The following is a 19,219-nucleotide window of genomic DNA, read 5'->3' as shown; positions in this document are numbered from 1 at the left end:
CACTGTGCTTAGACTAGTACACTCTATGTGAGGGTCCAACTGTGTCTTGCTTCCTATTTTTGCAGAAGGCAGCTATAACATCCTTCACGGCATAGGATTACTAGAACCAAATTTGATGTGTACCAATCAGAGTTCTAAAGAATTTGTCCTTAAACTATGACTTAGAAGCTTCAAAACTTAAAGATACAGTCCTCTCCAACTTATTCTATGGTTATGGAAATCAGTAAAGGGAACAGGGTTGTGGCCAAAAAACAAAGAAATATTTTCTTTGTGTGGGCTGTGTTGGGACTGCAACAGTCGTAGATCCAGTAGCTCTCATGAGTGTTAGACCCACTCAAGCCCGCACAGACCAGGAGCAAAACTGACTCAGCCACATCCTCTTTCAGAGGCTGTGCACCCAGGATCTTGTGCTCAGACACTAAGTTACATCCCCAGCCCCAAGGCTTCCTTTAGTCTAGGCTGACGCTGACCCCAGCACCAGTTCTTTGATGGTCACATTTGCATGGTGGTTACTACCGACACAGGTCAGAATGAAACCTCAGGGATGTACCACTCAAGTCTCCTAGGAGGGAGCAAAGAAGCTTTCATAGCCCCTTTCATAGTAGAAGACTCAGTCCTACTTGAGAGAGGCCTGCCTGGCTCTGGAGTAATCAAGTGGGCTGTTGAACCCAGACACGCCCCAGATGGCCAGCATCCTTTTCCTTAGTAGGCCCCAAACACCAGCTTTGTAACAGGAAGAAACAGAAAGGTTTAAACTACTTGACTCCAGTGGAAGGCAGCTGCTTACACAGTTTCAGTATTCACACTGACTCATTCAGACGGTGCCTCTGTAGGAATGCTCTGTTGGATGCTTTGTTTTTAAGTATGACCACCTTTCTCTTGTCCAGTGATTAAGTGAGAACACACGTACAATTAAATATGGGGAACATGTAAAGGACTACTACCGAATTTTGGGAGTTTCAATATTTAAGTGCTAGCTAAGATTTTCATTTCCTGGGAGTTAACAGACCTCTGAAGTCAGATTTTTATCAGGCTAAAATTGTTCTGGGCAGTGTTTAAAAGTGCAATGCCAAATCAACCGGGCATGAAGAGTTAAACAACTAAACTATGAACAAAAATAAGAATTCTCTTCCTTCCATAACCCACTTGTCATCAAAAGTGGTTATTAGAAAGTTTTAAAATATCACACACCTCTCAGATTTTATTTTGATAGTATACCCCGTCCACACCTGCAGACCACCATGGTACATTATTAAACTAATAGTAATGTTGCCACTCTGGGTCCCTGTTTGCTGTTAGCTGGACACTGAATGAGTGCACATCTACCCACCTCTAAGCACTGCCTCCCACGTCCCTAGCACATTCCTATTCCCAAGCGCACTTGTCTACGCTCTTGTCTATGCTCAGATTCCCGAGACCTCAGTGTCACCGTTTAGGGCCACTCTCTACAGGGCTTCTAGTTTTCTGACTGTCTGCGGTTCTGCATAAACTGATAACTAAACCAGACTCCTCCTTTTGCCAGTAGCCATGCACTTTCCAGCTCAGTCCTGCTTTCTTCACATCCCTGCTTGGATTCTTCTGCTGTGCTGATCAGTAGATCCGGGTTAAGCCCTCATATTCCTGAGGTCCTGTGTGGTGTGACTAGTTCACCTCTTGATATTTGTCTTACCTTCCTACTAAGAAGGCAAGTCCTCTCAAGGGCAAGGCTACGCCTTTTTCTCTTTTTGTGCTCCATAAATCATTTCCACTTTGCGTGTGGTAGAACTTCAGCTTTGTCAGTTCAGTCTCCACATTTTTAAAGGAAAACGCCAATGAGAAAAGTAGTAAGATACAGACGTCTTCAAAATCAGTTAAATAGACCACGCCATTCTCACTAATATTAAACAAACAAACAAACAAAAAACTTCAATTAAAAGAGTGATAGTTCACTCCCTTTTCTCCTGGCATATTTTATAATCTTTCAGGATGGCACTGCAAACTGAAAGGGGAGGTGGGGTCTTTAGTGATGTGTGATACTTGACATAAAACTAGGAACAAAGTCAAGGAGAGACAGTTGCTGTGCGCCTGGCCTCCAGCCCTCTGACCACTGGTGTCTGCAGGAAATGACGCGTGTGATAAGCACCTCAGCAGCGATGCTGATTTGTCTTAGGCCAGGAGGTCCCAGAAGTAACTTTTACAGCCCTGAGGGATCTGCATACAAGTCCAAGCAAGGAGCGGCTAATTTTTCTGCGTTCAGAACTGGATCCTCTGAGGAAGAGGGCTGTGTGGATTACAGGATCCTTTTGCTGAGCTATTCCGTCTTCTAAGTGTTTCGGCTCACCTGAGATCGAAACTAGACCATTAGTGAAACTCCTTCAGTGGAGTTCTGTGGTAGCTGACGGCTTCTCCACCCCCTCTTTCTTATGTCATCTCAGTGATGACACCATGATCCCCAGATTCCCAGAACTGTATCGGTCCCATTAGAGTAGGGTTATTTGGGGTTATAGGATCCACAGAGCTACATTTACGTTTACCTAGATGAGATTTTGTATTCCTACATTTGTCTCCTATGTAATAAGCAGCACACATTGTAATTTTATTAAAATACATGTAGGGGCTGGAGAGATGGCTCAATGGTTAAGAGCACCGACTGCTCTTCCAAAGGTCCTGAGTTCAAATCCCAGCAACCACATGGTGGCTCACAACCATCTGTAGTGAGATCCGATGCCCTCTTCTGGTGTGTCTGAAGACAGCTACAGTGTACTTACATATAATAAATAAATAAATCTCTTTAAAATACATGTATACACATGATAAGTATTCCTTATAAACTTGATTTTATATTCAAGAAAAAAACAGTTGCAAGCTCTTAAGAATGAATGACTAAATGTCTTAGATAACACGGGACAATAAAATTATCTAGCGTTCATGCTAACTTTTTCACAAAGCATTGCCATTAGTGAGTTTCTACAAGAGCCCCGACAGCAATGCTTCCAGTAAAGTTGGGCTCCTTGTCGCACACTGATTAGAGATGGAAGAGCGCGGTCTGTGGCTTCTCAGCCTTCCTGGATTTGTGGCTTCCCTTTGACTTAAGATGGTAGATTGACTTGACTGCTCAAACTTGTATCTAAGCCTTTTCCACAGTATCTTCTCCACCCCAGTTAATAGTAATCTTCATTCTTGTTGCCCTGGCCCCAAATCTTGACGTTGGCCTTGACAGTTCCGTGTTTTGTTGATAGGACATTCAGGCTGCAGGAAAGTGGGTTTCGTCTAATACATTCCTAACTCAGCCCTGGCCCTCGCCTCCACTCCAGTGCCCTTGTCCAACTATTTCTGTTGGACTCGCCTCCCACTTCCTGCTCTTAATTCACTTATCCTCCATACACAGTGAGTGTACAGTGGATCTTGAGATTCTTCAGCTCAAACCTCTAGGTCAGTGCTTCTCACCCTTCCCAAAGCTGCGACCCTCTAACGTCCTGTTGTGGTGACTCGCAGCCACAAAATTATTTTCACTGCTACTTCATAGCTGTAATTTTGCTTGTTATGAATCGTAATATAAAAATCTGAATTTTCCACCAATCTTAGGTGACCCAAAGTAGTTGTGATGCACAGTTGAGAACCATGGCCCCAAGGCCCTTAGAATGATAACAGTGACTTTTAAAGCTCTACGTGATGTGCCGTGGTTTAACTCCCAATGGCACCTCTGTCTGTCCATATTCACCTCTTGCCTACACTAGCAACCTCTGTACTCTCACATATACCAAGTGCGCCCCTGCCTCCAGACTGAACTGGCTCTTGTTTTGGCCGCCTAGATGTCTCACTATTTTACCTCTTGGAAGGTCTTGTGTTCCTTTATGAAGGCTAAGCAATCATCACATTTAAATCCCATGCTTCTAGTCACCAGACCTCTCTTCTCTTCATAGCAGTTACATTTGTTTTGCTTGTTTTCTCAAGACAAGTTTCTCTGTGTAGCCCTGGCTGTCCTGGAACTCTCTCTGTAGACCAGGCTGCCTTGAAGTCAGAGATCTGCCTGCCTCTGCCTTTCAAGTGCTAGGATCAAAGGCATGCATCACCACTGCCCAGAAGTAGTTACATTTTTAATATACAGTATTGTACTTATAAAATATTGTCTACATCTTCATACTAGCTCCGTAGATCCCATGAAATGGATCTTTTCTTCATTCCTACGTTCTAAAATCAGTTCTGTAAAAAGACCAGTATTTATTGGCTGAATAGTCAGATGGGCTCTTATCAAATGCTTATAATTTAAGGTCACTCAAAACAATCTTGTAGTGATAGCATAGGAAGCCATACTAAATCAAATCATAGGATGTCAGGACAAACAGCCAACCTATTCAGAGTTTTCTAAATCAGGCAAACTGCAAACACATTCTTTATACTTTTATTTGCCAGGTGCCAAGTGCTTTGTGGAAGGCATTGTGATGTCTGCATGCCAGTCGCTCACCCAGTAGGAACTGGAAGTGAAATAGGTCTGCCCTCAGCACTTGCTTGCTCTGCCACCGTGACTCACATTGCTGGGTCAGTTGTTAAGGCAATGAAACCAGCTACTAAAGGTCCCTGAAGGTTTGCATGGCCGTCAGCTGTTTTCTGGATCTGTAGTCTATCAAAGGCGCAGCAGTGCAGGCTCAGATGTGGAGAAGGCCTCATGGCTCTGTTCTGGAGACTTAAGGGCTCTTCTTTTTGATGACCTAGCATTTACTTTTGATTATAAAGCAAAACGGCAAATCTCTGGGTTAAAGTTCAGAATTAATGTTTGAAGAGCAAATCAGAGTCTCTCACTGCCTCTGCCTCTGCCTCTGCCTCTGCCTTTGCCTCTGCCTCTGCCTCTGCCTTTGCCTCTGCCTCTGCCTCTGCCTCTGCCTAGGCCTCACTGCCTTGCTTCTTTGTTTGCTTCTCTCTTTGGTACAGGGGATGAGACCAGGGCTTCACTGTTAGCAAGCACTCTACCACTGAGTGGCTCCCAACCCCATTTACTGTCTTATTTTAAGACAGGTTTTAGGATGGCCTTGAACTCATCTTACCCAGGTGTGCCTTGAATAACATCCTGACAGTCTCCTGAGTAGCTGGGGTCACAGGCCTGTACAGGCCGGCCTGGCTTGACTTTCTTTTGAAATAAATGGACTGAATCTAATAATCCTTTAATATCTTTATTTTATAGTACACTTTGAGTGACTCTCTATTCACAAAGTTCTTTAGATACAACCTGGAGCTCTTTTATGCCAAACTGAAAAGGACTTCTACAGTCCATCCTCCCGGCACCCGCTAGCCGCACTGCCCAGCACATTGTGTGGAAATGTAACTGCTCCCTGAAACTTTACCTGTGTCTACAAATAAGAGGATCTGACGCTGAACTTGCTTTAGCCTTCTAAGCTGTTACAGGAAATAGTATTCCCGAAGGAAGATTATTCAAATAACACACTTGTGGGCTATATAAGGCATTTTTCTTTATTATTTCTCGGTTTATCTTAGTAATGCCAGAAAAATAACAGCCATTATTTTCACTTTAACGCAAACCAAATATTTCTGCACATGGAGTACAAAGATCAGCTGCGAACATGGTTAGGTTCAAAGGTCAGCTGCGAACATGGTTAGGTTCAAAGGTCAGCAGCGAACATGGTTAGGTACAAAGGTCAGCAGCGAACATGGTTAGGTACAAAGGTCAGCTGCGAACATGGTTAGGTACAAAGACCACTATTACATGTACAGACCACTTTGTTCTTACACCAAAGTAAGACTGACAGAGCATTTTTAACAATTATTTCAGCAAATAACCATGCTCTTAAACAAAGGCAAACACACATATATACATAGACACATCTTAACTAAAATTACGTCACTGTGACAAACTCTCTGGTGCTTTCACCAGATATTTGCGCCCCCGAGTCCCCTGCCCTAATCCCATCCCCAAATGCTGACTTGATTTGAAGAAAAAAATATTAGAGCTGTTCCTAATCAAAGGCACGTTTGGCAGGCGACTGAAGACGGCATGCGTCGTACAGGTGCACTCTAAGCCACACCCCCACAACCTCATCTTCTGTGTATCTCGCTTCTTTTGAGTGGTGGTCCAGTGGGACACACCGTTAGCTAACTTGCCTTGTGAGTTTTCAGCAACTGGCTACTTAATGCACTGTGTTTATTAAAGGCAAAGGGAAATCTGCTCACAGTTGACAGAAAATGCACTTTATGGTGTCAAAATGGAAAATAAGGCATGAAACTTATAAAAGAACTTAAGTGTTTTTTCGTGTAGATTTATCATGAGACTAGAACTCAGAATATTTCATTGGCTAATGTATAAGGGACTATGAAATTAAAAGTAGTGTTTCAAATGAAAAAAATGAATAAAGTCATTGCTTTTCTTCGCATTTTACTGCATAATTCTCTTTCAGCCAAGTTACAGTAACCTTGTGATGTGTATTTATGGTAAAGATTAACGTGCAATACGCAGAACCTGCACCTGTACACAGGGACACGAGAGATGGAGCAAACCCATCCGGCAGCAGAAAACCAGGAATAAATGGTTGCCTTGGTTTTGAATAGAAGAGAGGGTAGGAAAAGTTTTCTGCATGTACTACAGCTGGGACAACACCCCCACTTATTTTCCAGAACTACCAAATATCCCTAATTTAAGCCATTAAGATAATGAGATAACATGAGCAAAACTTAATTAAAATGTCATTATGATAAATACTGTCGGCTTGCATTAAGGAAGAGTCTGGAATCACAGCATAGCCTCCAACTTAAATAGCACTTTAGTACTGCTCTGCTGACTAAGTTTATTCCGTATTCTCTTGGCTCAGCTTAGGTCCAGTAAAACAGTGAGCTGGAGAACAGTCACTCACTAAATTCACAATTTGATGCCCAATATCCTTTATTTAAGCAAAATTTCCAATTAGGCAGATTTTCAATGTTTGTCATTTGTAGTCTTCAAACACACATTTGAAGGAGTAAAAGAATAAATAACCTATCTTAAAAAATTAAGGAGCGGGGCTGGGGATTTAGCTCAGTGGTAGAGCACTTACCTAGGAAGCGCAAGGCCCTGGGTTCGGTCCCCAGCTCCGAAAAAAAGAACCAAAAAAAAAAAAAAAAAAAATTAAGGAGCATGTACTTTTCTGTCCTTGTTTCAAAGTGCTTAGCTGGGAAAAAGCATTTCTATTGTATTGGTACTAAGCCACCCAGAGGAACTCCCTTTACTTTGTGAGCCAAGGATAAGAAAATGTTTGCTGACACTGACTTCTGGAAGAATGGCCCATATTTGGGCATAGTTAAGCAAGCTTTGCTGCATGCTGCATTACTATATCCTGAATTCAGATGCAGTTCTTAATGGTGCATCGTCTCATGCCACGTCTCGTCCCCGAAGTACATTTTAGTTACAACTAAGGATAAACCTGCCAGCCAGATAATGGTTCACTCAGACACAGCTTTCCACCTCAGAGCATCCAATTAGAATGTTTAAAATCAGTTGGTATACTGCTGCAGAATATATTTTTGCCAAAATGCCATATTGGAGAATAAAAATATCCTCTCTCCATGATGCATATGAAATGGCTGAATGGTGGAATGGTCTTCTGGGAACAGTGGTAGAGAATGGTTCCCGTTGGGAGAAATCTAATTAAATCTGCGCTCTCCTTCCTTTGTTGGCTCAGGCTGGAGGGGCCGTCACCTTGTTGAAGGAGGCGCTTGCTGCAGAGACCCTCAGAGACACTGAATGGGTTTCTAACGCTGCTTTCCTTAGATTCTCATTTGAGGTAAGGGCAGGATGATCAAACAGTGATCAATAAGCCATAGGAAATTCTAGGGACAGTTAGGCTGATCGAAAAAGTCATGGGAGGTTTGGGGATGTGCATTACATCATAAGTTTTACATTAATAAGTATGCTTAGCTGTTTTTGTTCAATGAATGGTCATTTGTTCAATGAGTGGCCAAATGGACACTTTTCATCTAAGAAGGGGTTTAAAATTAACTTTTGAGGACTCTTTTTTAAAAAGGAGACATTTTACAAAGAGAAAAATGGATACTGTAGCTGAGTGAGAGTGAATCAGCTCTAGCCTCATGATGACGCAATGGGTATCCTTCTGACCTTAGAAGACAGAAGCCGCACTGCCAAGACGGACATTTACTGTGCCAATGAGCACTGAGCTGCCAGCATGGTGCAGCGGTTGTTAAGAGTTACTGAGATGCCGAGGCATTCCTGAGGACACATGCGCACACTGACGCTGACTAAGGATGGAGCACTGCAGTTCAGACACAGTGGAGATAAGGAAATGTTTTCTCTTCAAGTTGCATGCATTTTAGTCACAGTATCTGTTGGACTGAGAAGAGCAGTACGAGGCTTCATGAACCATGATGGGGTATTAATGATGCAGGGAGATGCTCTAAGGAGGCGCTCTGATGGAACCAAAGGTCTTAAGCAAAGAAGAATGTTCAGTACATATCTTAGCGAATATGCGTGGTTGTCAAGAAACTTAGAAAGCTGCAAGGCTCTGCCTAAAAGATCCCATTTTAAGCCAGTATTTCCCTTCGCGCCAAACTCCAGCTTGAGTAACTCTGTAAGACCCAGGCACCCAGGCGTACCACACGTGCTTCATGCTTAGTGTTTGTCTGCTTTTCAACCCCAAGAAAGAAGAAGCAACCATTTTCTCCATATAATAATTTAATATATGCCAGCCAAACAAAGTAGTTTATCTTTATTCAATTAAATAAAAACAGACCTGTCAGGTATATTATATAACATTCACTATATACACATGATTTAGGCGATGCAAGGTAATTCTAGGTATGCTAACTGTTCAACTATTAGTGAAACACAGAAGGTGTCAGGAGCCCAGCGTGTTCCTGCTCACATTGGGTGCCTGCGTTTCTGTGGACAGTTAGAGGGACAGCCACAAGCCAGGACAGATATTACCAGTAAACGTCTGAGGGACAGAGGGGCTGGGGACGAGTCTAGCAGAGATTAACAGTCTCCTAAGTGTGGATAGCATACTTGACAGTTACGCTTTAACAAGTTCCTCTTCGATCATGTTCATGACGTCAAAGTTTTTGTTTGAAGGCAACACCACCACATTTTATTTGTGAGTAGGGGTAGGTAGGGAATGTTCCTAAAATTGGCATAATTATTCTTAAAACAATAACAATAACAACAAGTACCTCTTTGGTGAAGCCTCGGTACCCACTCGGTTCACTGTAGTAATCTGTAAACAGGACTGCGGTACAGTGCTGGGCCTTGGTTCCCACAAGGCCAGGCACCACAGCCTTTCTCACAGTCCTCTGAATGACTTGTATGAAAACATTCTAAAGCAGAAGAGTAAAGCAAAGGAAAACAAAGGAGGAGGAGATCCCTGTTTAAGAGTTTTTAAAAGTGCATAATATTTTGAATTACAAAGACTGTCAACATATGGGCCTGTTGGACACGAGACCGTTTTCCATCCCTTCACAATGAGGAGGGCTCCTGCCTATTGGCCAGGAAAGTCCCCCCCTCCCCGTGGTGTCCAGGTGCAGTCAGACGTCCAGCTCCTCTAGATCAGTCTCACCCTCTAAGCTGGAATACCATCTCACCTCATAGTTACGTGTAGGTTAAAATCATTGTCTTACTACATGTTGAAGTAGAGTCGTTAGTGTTTGGAGTTCTCCTTGTAACTCCTCAGTGCTGGCATGTTCAGTGCATCCATTGCCAGCAATGGATTTGGGTTGGGAACTGGGTCCCAGTTTAGAGGAACTCAGGAAGAATGGGCATTCTCCAGCAGTGGCGGTCCATCTCTGTGCATGGATGGGTGTGTGTGCTCCCTTTTGTAAGTTTTTGGAGGGAGTTTGGGGATAAGTTGAGAAGTGCTTTGCCGTGGAGGAACGGGAGGCCCAGCAATGGAATGGAGGTCCACTTCCTGTGTCAGTGGTGGTGATGGCAGATGCCTTCTCGTGCCGTGAGGAGACGGGGTTTGAGGAGGTGGCGGTGTAAAGGGGGATGGGCTGTTTGGGAAGAAGGCATTGCCATGGTCACTCTTTTTGCCCAACGGGGGAGGTTGGAGATGTAATGGCGAGCTTGAGAAAACATCGGGTGTCCTCACAGGTTCTCGTGGTGGTAACAAGGGAGGGCTCTCGGGAGGATCTGATATAGAGGTCCGATCTGATATTGAGTATCGTGGTGAATAGGCTTTCGATGTGGGCTGCCTAGGAGGAATCGCTGGGGGGCTATCCAAGTGCTTAGACATAATCTAACAAACGAAAAAGAACAGAACATGTTAATTTCTTTTGAAGAGCACCATAAATATAGTAAGTTAATTTGGAGTTTGTTAATTTGGAGTTTTCAGACATGCTACTGGCAGAATGTACGGTACAGAATGTGGACTTTTACCAAATATGTTAATCAAGATGGTCTGTCCACACGCAGGGGAAAAAAGAAACTAATTTTGTCAAGATTAGCCAAAAGTTTGTTGGTTACTACTGACTGCCTATCACACAATGCACTAAATTCTAGTTTAGCACAAACTATCCATTTCTTTTTTGCAGTGCTAAAGATTGAAGGCAGTGTCCATATTAGGCAAACAAACTACTATAGCCCTGTTAAGTTTTAAATGTATTAATTAATTAAATGTTTTAAAAGTATTAATGTTTCATGAAATCTACAGGCCTTGACTTATCCTGCTGCTTCTGTTCTCTAGGTTGCTTAAGACCAAATAGAATTATTGAATAACTTGCAAAATAAACAATAAAAGGGGGAAATTTAAACAGGCAGGAAGTCTCATTACTATATGTCTTTAGGATCTAAATTAAAATCTAACCTAAAATTGAAATCTCTCCCTATCTGGCTCAGATCAGAGAGTAACTTTCAGCAGATACTCAGTACAGATGCATTTATCATATTCCTTCACACACGCGCACATACACCCCCACACCTTCCCCCCAAGTGCACACACACCCCCACCTCCCCCACACGCGCACACACACCCCTACAACTCCCCCACACCTCCCCCACACGCGCACACACATTCGGGTCATTTTAAAAGAACTGCACGAAGGCTGAAGAGATGGCTCAGCTGTTGAAGACGAGGTTCACAAGCAAAATATAAAGAACCACACTAAGCCAAGTTACTGTTCACCACCTGATAGATAAGACTTGGTTTTTTTTCTCTTGGTAATGCTCATAGCTTTAAAAACTTATAGGGGTTTGCATGCATGCCCAAACTGCCTTTATAAGAAAAGACATAAACATCTTGCATGATAAATTTATACTTAATATTTGAACTGTTAAACCTAAGTGCTCTGAGACACTAGCCTATTCCAGCAAGAGGGAGAACTGACAGTAACAGCTGACACAGCCACATCTACATAACCGGTGCTTGGCTTTACCTTGGATGGGGAGGATTCCGCTGGGGCAGACTCTGGTCGTCTTCGAGGGGGGACAGGAGGAGGGACAGGCACTTCCTCGGTGCCCTTGGATAAACTTATAGATGAGACTGAAGCAGATCCTGTAAGGGTTAATTTAAAAGAGAAAAAAATTATGGAACTTCCATTTATTACTCTTGAAAGGACTTAGATGGAAATGGTACTGACTAAAGAAACGTGCTGAACTATCAAAAGCAGTTTAATAAACCAATACCCAATACTATTCCATTCATTAAAATAAACTGCTATAAAACCATGCAGAAATTTCTTAACAATCTTTTTTTAAAAGAAAAAGCTGCCTAAAATAATGGTTTTTTGGAGGGGATTTTTGTTTCTTTTTGCACTTTTTGAACAAAATAGTACTACCATTGTTAATCTATAGTTGGAATTTTTAATTGGGTTAATGTTCAGATTTCTGTTGGAAAGGTAATTTGAAAAAAATCTTTGAAATGGTCTTTTTTTTTTTTCCTTTAGTTTTATATTGTTCCCAGGGTACCGTGCCCAGACTAGATAGTTTCTAGGGATAGTCTCTGATCTTGGCAGGGCTATCTCTCTTATATAACACAAAGGAGAGAATCTGCTGCTTCCTGAAGCCTATTCACAGTTTGCTTGGGTCCAGACGCCCTTAGCATGTAAACAAGATCAGAATCATCACATCTAATCCAAAGCTGTTTAGAATGTCTACATAGAAAACCATTTAGAATGTCACAGGGCAGGGGTGCTCTGACAGTGAGAACAGGAACTTTCTAAAATCTAGTGATCCTGTGTAAGACCAAGGTGATGGGATGCAGAGAGGAGTCATTCAGTGGTGAAGGCACAAGAATGAAAGCACAACGCAGGCCCGAATACTTACGCTCTGAGAGACAACTTTGCTACCATTAGTTTATAAACTATAAGACATTAAAAATGTACTTGGCAGGCTTTCTTAATTCCTTTAAGCATTCTAATCCCACTATTAATATAACAGTAGGGAGCGTGAGGAGTGTTCTGTGCACTTATATCCAAATGGCCAACGTGGTTGTGTGTGTGTGTGTGTGTGTGTGTGTGTGTGTGTGTGTGTGTGTGTGTAGGCCAGAGGTCAATGTTGAGTGTCTTCCTCTTACTGTCCACTTTATTTTTTGGGATGGGTTTTCTCACTGAATCTGTAACCCACATTTTTGGCTCAGCTGCCTGGCAAGTGAGGCCCTGAGACTGGTCTGCCACATCATGGCTCTCACAGCCTTGCAGTGCTGTGTTCACAGGCATGTGACATCATGCCAGGTTTTCTGTGGATCTGGGAGATCCACAGTCAGATCCTCAGGCTCTCAGAGCAAACACTGCCCACTCCTCAGACCAACATTTTGGTCACCTATTTTTTAGGAAAATATATACAATTAATTTAGGTTGTAACTGATGTTTTTTTAATGGATATATTTTGAAATCTTTTGTACAAAGAGTAATGCCATTGATTTGCTTAAAACATTAAAAATAGTAGGATTTATAGTGAGTTGTTAGTTTAGGGCTAAAGCAAGTAAGTACACCAGCACTTGATTTTATCTAAATATTTAGAACTTGTAACTACTTATAAGGTGGTCCTTAGCAAGTTAATGCAGGTATTTACCTGCTCTCTGCTGTCAGGAGGCTAAGTGCACTTTGTAATTTAGACGGTGCAAGCTGCTTGCTTCTCTTTTAAAGTTGAGAATGAAGTATATTGAGAATTGTGTAGTTGGAAAAGAGAAGTGAGTTCTTTTAAGAGGAAAAAGCATGAGAAGTAAGCATATAAATGCAAGGCAACTGTTTATGGTCAAAAGACAGTGCAGGGAGGCTCAGCGGGGAAGGTGCCCTCCATCTGCTCTCAAGCCAGAGCAGGAATCAGGTTTAAATCAGGTGTGCTGACTTGGGCACGGGGTAGTGTAACCTGGGTAAAGACGGCATCGCCACTTTTCCTGGAAAGGAAACAGGAAAAAGTTGTTTTCTCCCACTGATATTCTCAACTGACCCATAAAAAGTATGTAAGACGACACCATGTTAGTTTTAAAGAATATCGTAATCATCTTTAGATAAAGCTCATTAATGCGTTTGAGAAGGAAAAAAAAAGGAGTTAATATCGTATTGGGATTTTTGAAGTTTTTCTTACTTCTTAATATCATAAGTGAAAGCATTCATTAGAAAATGATGTGATGCTATAACACTGGCAGATTTTCACATTTGTCTATGTGTGTGTGTTGACTGTGCCCATTGCCACAGGATGTGTGATGACGTCAGAGGACAGGACACACGTGCAGCAGTCAGTTTTCCACCATGAGGAGTCCAGGGTTTGAATTTAGGCTTTCATGCTTGGTGGTAAGCACGTTGGCCTGCGCAGCCAGCAAACCTGCCTCAGAAGGCAGTGTAAACTACAAAACCCAATGCAGTGAAGAATTTAAAATAGACTCAAATCGTTTGCCAAAGGCTAAAGGGAGAGTCATACAGTTATTATCAGATTCCTTTGAAAACATGTTCTAAGAACATGACACTGTCACAAAGCACTGAGAGCTCTGAATGTTTAAAAAGCTTCCCTACTCATAATCACTTAAAGATTTCAGTGTATTTGGCCCTTAAATTGTATTGAGGAAATTCCTAGATAAATTTGGAATGCCTAATTTACAAAATATTCTTTTAAGAAAAATTGTCTTTAATTAAATTAAGTCTTAATTTTTTTCTTTAAAGAAAAAAAATTAAAAAAAAAAGCACAGAAACATCAAAACAGTGGTTCTCAATCCTCTTAATGTTGTGACCCTTTAATACAGTTTATCACACTGTGGTGACCTCCAACCATAAAGTTATTTTCATTGCTACTTCCTATCTGTAATTTTCCTCCTGTTGTGAATTGTAATATAAATATCTTTGGAGATGTTTGCCAAAGGGGCTGCGACACACAGGCTGACAGCCGCTGCACTAAACTGAGAGACTTGAGAGAGAACACGAGAACAGCTCGGCGGTTCTGAATCGCCATCGGTCCACTTCTTCACTACCAACACACAGAACACAACTACCCAAGCAGCTAAAATACTTCTCACACTAGGGCGCTGAGCTGATTATTTTAAAATTAAGACTTCCCTCTTACTTGTTTTTACACAACATGCAATAACTCATTTAATTTGGGACTTTTTTTTTTTCAGTTTACTTGGTCAAGAGGAGGGTAACTACATTCCAAATTCAGTCAGCCTTATGGCACGCTTTTGTTAACTTGGTTGCCTTCATAAGCCAGTATTTTATCACAGTACTTCCTTTTTATATGTATAAATAAGTAGCAATTTAGCAACACTAGTAAGTGGAGTAGAACTCATGTTTGAACTCTGAATGATATGAAGCTGGTGTCCTGATTTCCTTTCAGCCCTTCTGAGGAGCTGCAGTGGAGATCATGAGAGACTCAGTATGTTGCTTAAGCACTAACCTACTTGCATATTCCTCACTTCTGTTTTTATTTATTTAATTGTGTGTGCAAGTCATGTGCATGCTGGAGCCTACAGAGGCCAGAAAAGGGCACCTGGTCTCTTGGGACTGGAGTTCAGGGACTGTGAGCTGCCTTCTGGGTACTGGGAACCAAATCCAGGTCTGCTTGCAATAGCAGTAAATACTCTTAAGCCACGAGCCAGCTGTCCAGCCCCTCGAGTTTTATTTTTATTTTTAAAAAGTAAATAGTATACTTCTATAAAGCTAAGCCTCGAGAACATTACAACTAATATATTAATTCTAGTCAATGCTAGCCTTTTGGAACATAAGTAATGGGCTGCCTTCGTGCTAGAGGACTGCAGGCCGCAGTTACAGCAACCCTTTCCGACGGGGAAACATGGCTTCAGAGGTGCTCAGATAGACAGCCCAGTGAGGAGCAACTGAAAGAAAGCAACCCCACAACTATAGATCTGTTGGTTCAAAGCAGGGGGTACCTCTAAATAAATAGGCTACAGATGAACTTATCAAAAACATATGCACCAGCTCACTGTGTATATAGTATGACTTCCATGCTCCTTAGTCACAAGCAAAGCCAAGGGAATGCTCAATACAAATACACTTTCTGTAGTGCAGAGATAAGACACACTTTGTACTGAGTGCAAATGCATGTGTGCATGTCATAGAAACAATTACACAGGATTCGGGGACAAATCTCAAAATACATCTGCAAAAGCTTATACATTTTTAGTTGTTTTCTTTAGGTTAAAAGAAGCCTCAAGTCCCACAGGGCACATAGAAAGTGTTTTATCAAGAACAGGAAAGTTGTGAGCAGACTTGGATGATAAAGCAGGATTCCCAAAGCAAAGGTTGGTCCTTTTTAGCTTTTGCTCAATGATGAGGCTATGCTGCCCCTGATGCTGCCCCTGATCAAGTCCTTGAGTGGAGTTTGATCAGCTGGGAAGCCAATGGGAAGAACATGTGGAGACAATCGCCAGAGGATTAAAGTTGATTTGATTGATCTAACAATAAACATTTGTGTGATGTTTTGTTAGGAGAGCTGCAAAGCTCCTCATGAAATACTTAAGAGTGGATGGTGCTTTGTAGAGAGTCAGTTAGTAACCTTCTAACCGCTAAACGTCCTTGCGCTTGTGTGAATTAAGATGTGCCATAAATAGAGAACGCACACTGGATTGTAAGTCCTTAAAGAGGAATGTGCCCCGTGAAGTGTTCTATGCTTTCACACTGAAGTCCTTTTTTACATATTGGTTAAAGAAAGGACTCTAAGTTATGTTTGCTTTCTCTAATGTGGCTATTAGACATTTGCAAACAAACATTGCTCTCACACTGCGGTTGAACTGGGATGACAGAGCAGTCACTAGGACTTGTCTGGCCACGCTCTTCTTAGTATCACCAAGAACGACATGTGATCAGGACACTACAGTGAGCCTGAGGAAGGGTGATCTAAGAGCTGGAATCGTATGAACTGGAAAACAGAAGCCACCGCAGAATTTAGTGGGGATGGTATACCTTATATTCAGATAAAATGAATGTGTGGCTGAATAGATATTTCCTTTAGAAGCTGGGGTTCAGCTCCCAGCACCCACACGGCAGCTCAGAATCGTGTGCAACCCCCACTCCAGGGGATTTGCCGCTCTCTTCTGGTCTCTGCAGGCACCAGGCACGCACAAGATGTACAGACATTCACACAGGCAAAACACACATACCCAGAAAATAAATAAAATAAAAACACAAACCACAGGGTTGATATTCTTTGAAGATTTTTAAGGATGGCCTCTGTCTCTTCTAGACGTGGGCAGTGTGCATTTGGATAGATTCAGAGTGTGTGTTCAGCAACTTTCAAAAACCTCCCAGTTCTAGGTTTTAGACTTAAAGAATTCTAGTATCTTCCGAAGCCCGGGCTTATGTACTCTTTGTACACGGATGAATACACAGTTACCAAGGTTATCTGCACCTCTGGCCTGGGCAGTACTAACAACTGCTCAGAAGCACTTGAGCTCTGGACTCACTTGAGTGAAAAGGGCTTGCGGAGTGGTCGGAATCGAACACGCTGCAGACGTCTGTGTTACTGGAGGCGCTGGACGCAGGAGGCGGCGTCAGCGGTGTTCTCGGGGAGTTTGGTGCCGACGCTGTACTTTCTGTCTCGCTCTCAGGAATCCGACTGTAGCTGATTTTCCTTGGCTCCTGCTGCAGAGGTGTAGGGTGCCTCATGGTTCCTGGTCTTGGATTTGATGGACGAACACCAGGAGATTTTAGGGGATAGCTGTATTTTTTTGGCTAGAGACATCAAAAACAAAAAACAAACCACAGTACTTAAAACATCGTGGCTAAAAGGAAGGTGTTTTCTTTGTTTTCCTAATAAAATTCAACCAACAGTTACGAAAATTATAAATGAGCAATATGAAGTGTCACAGTGGTTGAGAACAGAGCCCCGCCCCTGCCCGGTGCCGCGGTCACCCGGCTCTGCGGAGGACCTGTGCGGGGGGTGTGGGGGGGGCTGTTAGAGTCTAATGTCGGTAACTGAGCTTTAATATGGATAGAAGTACAGAGGTGTTAAGGTGGTACCTTAGGGGATGGAAATTTTTCTGAAATACATAAGTACTATACAATAATTCCAGTTTTTAAAACACTATTTGAGGTGATTAGGCCTTGTTGGAAAAGTCAGAACAGCCATCATTAAGTGTGGGCAGGAGGACGTTCAGATCATGTGGACACTGACGGCTGAGTTGCTTGCATTTTGACTTGTGTGAGTGTTAATTCTAGGGCCTTTCCCTGCAGAATGAGCACTTCTCACTGCGGCCGACACACTTATGTCTAATGAACTATTTCAGGTTCATGCTTAGAAGCTGACTTAGAGTTTGAAAAGAAATCTGGCTGTTGAGTCACAGATGTTATTAGTTTACTGTGACCATGTAGAAGCTACTTATATTGATTCTGACTCTTTCGATGAGTGGAGGAACAAATTCAGATTGAGTGAGAGGTGACACTGAGCCTAACCTTGGCACGGCACTGACAAAGTTCTACAAAGTAAAAGCACTAGAAAAAGCATTTTTATGCAAACTTTGCATTACTCATGGTTAACATTTCTAATAAGTCATTTTTTTTTTTTTTGGTTCTTTTTTTCGGAGCTGGGGACCGAACCCAGGGCCTTGCGCTTCCTAGGTAAGCGCTCTACCACTGAGCTAAATCCCCAGCCCCCTAATAAGTCATTATTTAAAAAACTCCCAAGTATGCTGGAGGTGGAGGTGGCAGTGCACACCTTTATTCCCAGAACTAGGAAAGCAGAGGCAGGTGGGTCTCATGAGTTTGAGGTCAGGCTGGTCTATAGAACAAGTTCCAGGACAGCCAGAGCTACAAAAAGAAAATGTCTCGAAAAACAAAAATAAACAGATAAACCAAGTAAATATACTGATTGTAAATGAATTAGTATAAATTTCTTAAATTCCATGTCCTTGAAACAAATTTTAACTTGTTACAACTAAAAATAACAAACAATATAAATTGGTTACTTTTATCATTACATCATATTAGAATTTATTAAAATCAATATTAATGTTCACTTATTTGAAACCAGGTGGGAAAGCCCTCATTATATTTACTTATTAATCACGTGTGAGCGTCTTATTCCATCCAGTCCCTGAACAGTTTCACAGCCCTCGTCTACGAGACACATGGCGTGCGTAACTACAGCGTGGGAAGGTGTAAATAGGAAACCTGTGGACTTGAATGCTTACAAATCTTGGAAGAGGCTTAGGGTTCCGTGGTTCTATTTCTAGGGATTTGTTGAATAGATAGTCTGTAAATTCCTTCTCCATGCTATTTCCCATTGGATTCAAGTTTTCAAAGAATCTCTAAAATAAAAGTAAAAAAAAAAATTATTAATATTAAAGATTTTAAATTCCTGAAAATATCTTAGGATAAGTTCAATATAAGAAAATTTGAGTTACTGACTATAAATTTTATTTTTCCTTTTCTGTTCTACAATATAAACAGCCTTTATGAGGCATTGTATAAAGGTGATCAGAAAAATGTACCCTCACATGATTCGTCTTACCTTGATGTCTGACTCTACCCGTAAGCAGTAAGGCTGGTTTTGGTACTGCTGGATCTCTCCTGTTATCTCGGCCACTCTCCTCCTCTTGCTGAAGTTGATAAGCTCTTTTCCATGTCTTCTTAGGACCTCAGGGTTGCCTTCTTCTGTTTTCAAGATATTTGTGAGATAAATTCCTAGAAAAACCCAGAAAATTACTTCATTGATAAAGAAGGAAAAACAGGAAGTTTTTTTCCTTCTCACTAACTGTAGGCATAATGTCGGCAGTGATAATAGGCAAAGAAGCAGTGCCCAGATATGCCTCTGTATTAAACCCGTCTATAAAATACTTAAGTTCTACAAACATTCAAGGAAAGGGAG

The 19,219-nt window shown here is 41.9% G+C and overlaps 2 protein-coding genes across 4 annotated transcripts in view; one reads left to right on the top strand and one right to left on the bottom strand.

Moving 5' to 3' along the window:
• Positions 1 to 19,219, top strand: part of Arhgef33 (Rho guanine nucleotide exchange factor 33) — a 127,831-nt gene that overhangs the window by 91,034 nt on the left and 17,578 nt on the right. The window lies entirely within an intron of this gene.
• Positions 5,428 to 19,219, bottom strand: part of Sos1 (SOS Ras/Rac guanine nucleotide exchange factor 1) — an 80,020-nt gene continuing 66,228 nt past the window's right edge. Inside the window, exons 19-23 of one of the 2 annotated variants that reach the window (XM_087553022.1) lie at positions 18,863 to 19,035; positions 18,543 to 18,659; positions 16,818 to 17,085; positions 11,341 to 11,459; positions 5,428 to 10,205 (exon numbers count right to left, since the gene is read on the bottom strand). In XM_087553022.1, the coding sequence (XP_087409148.1) occupies positions 9,714 to 10,205; positions 11,341 to 11,459; positions 16,818 to 17,085; positions 18,543 to 18,659; positions 18,863 to 19,035 (1,169 nt within the window). In that variant the 3' untranslated portion in view covers positions 5,428 to 9,713. The remainder of the gene's footprint in view (positions 10,206 to 11,340; positions 11,460 to 16,817; positions 17,086 to 18,542; positions 18,660 to 18,862; positions 19,036 to 19,219) is intronic. The other variant, NM_001100716.1, reaches the window with a different exon arrangement.

The sequence above is a fragment of the Rattus norvegicus genome, chromosome 6, assembly GCF_021556685.1.
Source record: "Rattus norvegicus strain SHRSP/BbbUtx chromosome 6, alternate assembly SHRSP_T2T, whole genome shotgun sequence".
NCBI lineage: Eukaryota > Metazoa > Chordata > Mammalia > Rodentia > Muridae > Rattus > Rattus norvegicus.
Note: the sequence above shows the minus strand (reverse complement) of the source record. Positions and strands in the feature narration are given on the sequence as shown.